At 39.8% G+C, this 6,534-nt stretch overlaps 1 protein-coding gene across 1 annotated transcript in view; it reads right to left on the reverse strand.

Annotated features, from left to right (window-relative positions):
• The window catches only part of LOC106524099 (contactin-associated protein-like 4), a gene marked incomplete at its 5' end in the record, with an annotated part of 134,188 nt that overhangs the window by 7,123 nt on the left and 120,531 nt on the right, over nucleotides 1-6,534 (reverse strand). The window contains 1 exon segment of the mRNA XM_014017758.1: nucleotides 3,770-3,857. Within this exon segment, the coding sequence (XP_013873212.1) occupies nucleotides 3,770-3,857 (88 nt within the window).

A 6,534-nucleotide genomic window follows, 5' to 3' on the forward strand; every position in this document is an offset into this window, starting at 1 on the left:
CCTCCGGGGGAACCCCAAGGCGTTCCCAGGCCAGCCGAGAGACATAGTCCCTCCAGCGTGTCCTGGGTCTTCCTCGGGGCCTCCTCCCGGTGGAGCAAAAATGCAAAAATATAGTCCTAAACAAAAACAATACAAGCAAACAATAGTCTAAAATGAGTAATTAAAATAAAATTGTGTTTTTCATGTACTCGTGGCCTTTGCATACATAACCTGAAACATGTTTTCCACTATTAAGACCACCTCCATCACTGTCACTCTGTCTGAGAATCTGAGGCTGCACATTTGTCCTGGTTCATTTGTTGAGCTGATGGATGATGGGGCATGCAGGAAGATGACAGTTCATCAGCGATTACACTGCCTTTATGATGCTGATATGACTGAGTCCTCTGGCTCAGCAGGGGCAGACACTGGCTGACATCCTGACAAAACCTGACTCAGCAATAAAAAAAGAAGAAGAAAGTAACAGTAGAAACAGCTTTTAGTAGTTATCCACATATAATCATACATTGGCTTGAGTCCAGATTTTTGTGTGTGGCTGATTTTTGTGTGTGTGTGTGTGTGACTGAAAATTGATATGCGTGAAGCTTGCCGCTAGCTGGGATTGTAATTTTTTTTAAATAGAGTTTTTCTTCATTTTGTCTTTCTATGTGTTCTGATGTAGATTTGATTGGCTTAAGCAAACTACCAGAAGATAAAAAGTGTGGGAATTTATACCAGTTAATGAACACGAGTGGGATTTGCCTGGTTAATACTGTAGCCTGGCCCTTGCCTTCCTACGCAGCTCTGCTCAATTCTAGTTTCCCTTCAATGCTCCATCTGGGATTTCTCCCATAGACAAGGATTTCGCTGGCAGATTTTTAGCCGGGCCAATCAGAGAAMAGAACATCGATTTTCTGCGCAGTGTCTGCTTGTAGTTTATTTTGCCTGGGCCAATCAGCAAACAGAAGGAGGAGTTTTTTAATGATGTCGATATTCTGCACAGTGTCTGCTAGTTATTTTAGCATACAGCAGTGGGGGAAGTGAATGAAGCCAGTCTGTGTTGATAAGGCTTCAAATTAAATTAAATTTGTCTGACAAAGCAGCAGCTCTCATTTACAGTCGTCTCGTTCGGCTCGGTACTTTTCTCCTCTCAGTAGGGTTGTTTACAGCACGAGACTTACGGTTAGCTTCTTAGATTAGCCTCCTTCACACCGACAACACACGCATGCTTCAGCAGAGGCCACGCCTCCTGCAAGAAACGATTCTCTATAGAAGTGAGTCCAGACCCTCGTACGAAGCCAAGTGAAGGACAGGGGTCTGGTTTTAACCAGGCTACCTGGTTAAATAAAGATTAAATAATAATAAATAATGCAGAAATTTAAAAATAAAAAAAGCTTGGTAGTAACACATAACGCGGCCCGGCACCATCCAGGTACATTTAGGCACCTGACTGTATCATGAAGTGTCTCCATCACGGTGTGGTATGCCGGGGGTCACTGCCAGGGGCAGACACAGACTGCAGCACGTTCTGCAGACGGAGCTGAGAAGGTGATCGGCTGCAGCCTCCCATCTCTCCATGACCTGTTCGTCTCCAGGACTGTGAGGTGAGCAGGTCGGATCACAGCTGACCCTTCTCACCCTGCAGCCTGTTCATACCACTCCCCTCAGGCAGAAGGTGTCGGTCCATTCGGACCAGAACATCTCGCCAAGAACAGTTTCTTCCCCTCTGCTGTTGGACTCTTGAACCTTTAGAATCACGTAACTCCGCCTTGGTCACTTTGTCACTGGTTTTTAAACAGCACAACTCTGATTATATTGTTTTTCTGGTCACTTTTATTGGATCTAACTGCACTACTCCAACTATATTGTCTTCTTTGATTACTGTATTGAACTGGTGTACATATGTTTTATATATTTTTATTCTATTTTTCCTTTATCCTTTGTATTTTCTTTATTTGTTAATTCCTAGTCTGTGAATCCTGTTCATTGACTATGGCAATAAAACTGATACTGATTCTTGTGACTGTATTTACAGGCTGTACTTTGTGCATACCTTGTAAACACTTGGTACCATGCTGTTATATATTGCTACCAAGCTTTGTATTTTTTTTCTCCATTTGCTTTATTTAAAGACAGAATTTATGAAGATAGAAAATTGGTTTCAACTAAATAAATTATAATTAAATCTGGATAAAACGAATGACATGATATTTAGTAATAAAAAGAAAAGTGTTGAAATTCCATTTCGAGTCAACAATGATGATATCTGTAGAGTCAGTGAAGGGAGTCATCATTGATGAAAAGATGACATGGAGACCTCATGTGAATTATTTAAGAACAAAAGTAGCTAAATCTATTGCATTACTATTTAAAGAAAGGGAGCTCTTTAATGATAAATATTTGTATATGTTGTACAGTGTAATGATTGTTCCACACTTGGTTTACTGTGTTGAAGTCTGGGGGAAAGCGTGTAAAACAATTACAAATCCTGTTTTTATTTTGCAGAAAAGAGCTATAAGAAGTATCACAAAAAACATTATGATTACTCATCAAATACATTATTTTGTCAGTTGAAATTATTGAAATCCTATGAGTTGGTTGATTACAACACTTTGCAGATTATGTATAAGGCTCATAAAAATATATTACCTTTGAACATCCAATCGAATTTTGTTAAGAGACAAAGTTACTACAATTTAAAATGGACAGAGGTGTTTGTGAAACCTAAAATCCTATAGTTTGAAGGAACGATGTACTTCAGTGCAAGGAATAAAATTGTGGAATAAGCTGGAGTATGGTATTAAAAGTGCAGGATCAATGTACAAGTTTAGGAGAATGGTGAAATCCAGACTGTTGAAGAAATATGAAATGACATAATATGTATCCTCAAAAAATGTCTGAGAAAGATTTTATTTTTTTCTTTATTTTTTTCTGTTTTTATTATTGTTTGAATTTCTTTTGATGTAAGAAGGCGCAGATATTATAAGATTTTTTCTTCCTTCTGCTGCCTTTCATTTTATTTTTCATTTGTATTTTTTGTATACTGAATTTGCTTTGTTTTTTAAATGAAATGAATGACTAAACTAAACTAAACTAAAGAGAAATATTAGTTACAGCAGTGAAAACTCATCAAAACTGTTTCAAAGTCTTTTCTCCTCCAGACTAATGACAGCAAACTCATCAAACAGACTTGAGAAGCAACGAAAGCGCTTCCTCCCATGCCAGAAGAAAATCAACTGCACCTTTTGACTCCCTGGTTTACTCTGACCTCCAACCACAGCAGCTGGGATTTATTAGTTGTAATGCTGAACTGCATGGTGTTGACTCCAATCTTCTCAGTAATTTCTCCTTTTCAGTTTCTCCTTATTAGCATAGAAAGTATAGGGCCTTTTTCTGAATTTATTATCATTACAGCTGTCTGAGGCTCCGCTCAGACAGATAAAGACTGAATCACTTACTGCTTCGACAAGCTGCAGAATACACAAACTGTATTATCTGAACTTATGCATTAGTTATATACACTAAAGTTTTCTTTTTTGGGGCTTTAAAGTGCATCTTAAACAACAGAACAACAACTTAAATAACTCCTATTTTAGGTTAAAATTTATTAAAAGAATCAAAATCACGAGAATTATTTGTTTATTAATGTCAGATGGTTTTAACAAGCGTCACATCTGTTGCCCAGGTGGCAGGTTTCCATCTGATCCATCCGCCATAATGAAGAGAGAAGCCAGAGAACAGCGTTTTTGTCACACATTGTTGAAACCTGTTCAAAGGGTCTCTCACCTACCTGGCACTCTGCCGAGAATAATGGACTTGATGCTGTTGAATTCCACATCAGATGTCAAGTTGAAGTCCTCTCGGGCATTTTGGTCAATCTGAAAGATAATTTATGTCAAACAAAGACCCCAAAACAGAAATCTTTTTAATCAAACAGAAACAGAAAGAGAAGCAACAGAACAGAAAGCCGTGGTAAGATTTAGAGATTAAAGGGGATCAATTATAAATCCTTGAACAATATAGGATACATCTGTGAGCTATATGAAACATGTTCATTAGGTTTAATACATAAAATCGTTTTCAGATAATGAGATTTCACCTGGTCAGTTCTGCCTGTTCTGAGCTCCTTTCAGAATGACCTGTTTATGCAAACAAGCTGCTGAAGGCAACACCTTTCTAACAGTTTGTTTAATCCAATGAAGTTCATTGTGTCCCTTGTGTCTTGGCTCTGTTTTGTGTCTCTTCAGACATACCTGACATGTTTAAATGTATTGCTTCCATCTTCATCAGAGGTGTCACTAGGGCTGCCACAAACGATTATTTTTATAATCGATTAATCACCAATTATTTTTTCGATTAGTCGACTAATCAGATCATACGTTAATTGAATATAAAACATACAGCTTATCGCGCCAGAATGCAGCTGCTATTATATAACCATGGTTAGATTTTAGCTATATGCTAACTAAAAATAATTGCTGTGGAAGGCAAGTTCTGCTCTGCAGATATTACACAGGTTTCTCTTTCATTTTTCTTAAAATGATCCCACACTTTGAGCTCCGTTGCTGGGTAGCCATGATACCAGAGCCTGTCTGTATAATGTCTTGTGACATCCACGACCTACCCCAGTTACCACTACTGTGCATGTGTGTCAAGGACAGAAAGGCAGATGTGGCAGTGGAAGGTGTCAAAGCAGTTTGGAGAGAAAAACAAAGTAAAGAACAAAAACAAACAGAAAACGATTAATCGATTATTAAATTAATCATTGATTATTTTAATAATCGATTAGTCGTCAACTAATCGACTAATCATGGCAGCCCTAGGTGTCACAGCTGATGTATGATGACCTCTGATGAAGAAAAAAACAATACATCGAAACATGTCAGGTAAAGCAGAGGCGATTTTTCTAAGACTGCAAGGGAAGCTCAGCTTGTCCTAAAATATATATAAAAAGTGATCTAATGTATACTGTTGTGAGTACATGTCACTGACTAAACAAATATGCACTAAAACACTCTCAACTTTTATTCAGAATCAGCTTCTTATCACTGGTAACAACGCTGCTTTCCTCTCACTCATTCTGGCAGCTTCACAGTGCTTTTTACTGTGTCCACAGAGTTCAATAGCAAAGCAAAGAGTGCAGCGAAACAGAGTCATTGGATAAATGCTGGGCTTTGTCCCGCCCATCGGACGCTCAGCGTCTCTGGTGGTCTATGGGGCAGTGGGCTGGCCTCGGCTGGCCCAGACGCTCAGCTTCTGCATGATGATTGGATGATCTGTTTGAGGCTGAATCCCTTTTTGATTGACAGCAAAATGAGGGAATCAGAGATCTTTTGGTGTAAACATTCCGTGGGAGCAGATTTTTACTTTTGCTTCTGTTCTGAGTTGAACCGGAGACTTTATTAATCCTTTTAGCTGCATTTTCTTTGTTAAAAACGACTAGTGAGAAATCAAGTTTTTATTTCTGGTGGTTTTCTTTTGTAGCTGCTTGTGTTTGGAGACAGACTTCTGTCACTCTTTCTGACTTCTACCAGTTTCTGTCCAGCGGGTGCTGCTGAGCCCCTCCACCTCTCATCATTGAAAAGGAATGGAGGGTAGAATTTACGTATAAATAAACCGGCACATTTTATGATGTAGGCCGAAATTGAGCTTCCACTCCTTGAAAGACCAGCATCCATCACTGGTCTAAAGAGACATAAAATAACATAGTGTCTAGTAACAAAGAAAAGTTTTTAAGATTAAACCTATTTACTTTAGCTCCGCCTTCCAAACAGCGTTTATGTTAACGTGAAAGTGGCTACTAGTACAAGCAGATGCACAATGGTACAACAATACGGGCTGCGCGCAGTGTGGCCACCCCAGGCACAGGCTTGGTAGGGACGGACTGGAGCGTCCAACTGAAGTCAGCCTTGGTGCCGGGGAGGCCAACGTGTGTCCGGCGCCGCTTCCCGAAGTGGAGGGGGAGACGAACGGAGGGGCGGTCAATATCTGCAGCCTCCTCCAGCGCATCAAAAATAAAAACAAAATAACGCCACACATCTCTGTTCTCCGTGACTGTTGTTAAAAACAGCAGAACAATTACTTCCTGTAATGAAGTGGGTGGAGACTCCGCTTGGGTTATCAAGTGAGGGGCTGGGCTCGTCTTAGGCATTGCTAGGTTACCCGGATTGTCACGTAACATTTACATATTGCCAAGAAAAACATCTGGGATTTTTTTTGGTACTTGGACTGTTTCTAAAAGCAGCACAAACCCAAATTAAAGTTTAAAAACATGTAAAAAGTGAATTTTGCATAATAGGTCCTCTTTAAAGTAAAGTCAGAAACAAAATGAGACCTACAGAAGTGAGCTCATCCCGACAACATGGAAACAGTGAAACAAATAGACATTAATGCTGCGTTCACACCGAACGCGATTTCAGCTTCAAAATCGCAGCCAATGCTTCAAGTTGGACGCTTGTGCACTTTGAGGTCAGACACAGGTCAGCTCTTGAAGCGCTGCACGGCAASAGCCTCCCCGCCCCTCCCTCCTCTGTCGGGCTCTGTTTAATGTCGGAC

Source organism: Austrofundulus limnaeus, unplaced genomic scaffold (genome assembly GCF_001266775.1).
Source record: "Austrofundulus limnaeus strain Quisiro unplaced genomic scaffold, Austrofundulus_limnaeus-1.0 Scaffold176, whole genome shotgun sequence".
NCBI lineage: Eukaryota > Metazoa > Chordata > Actinopteri > Cyprinodontiformes > Rivulidae > Austrofundulus > Austrofundulus limnaeus.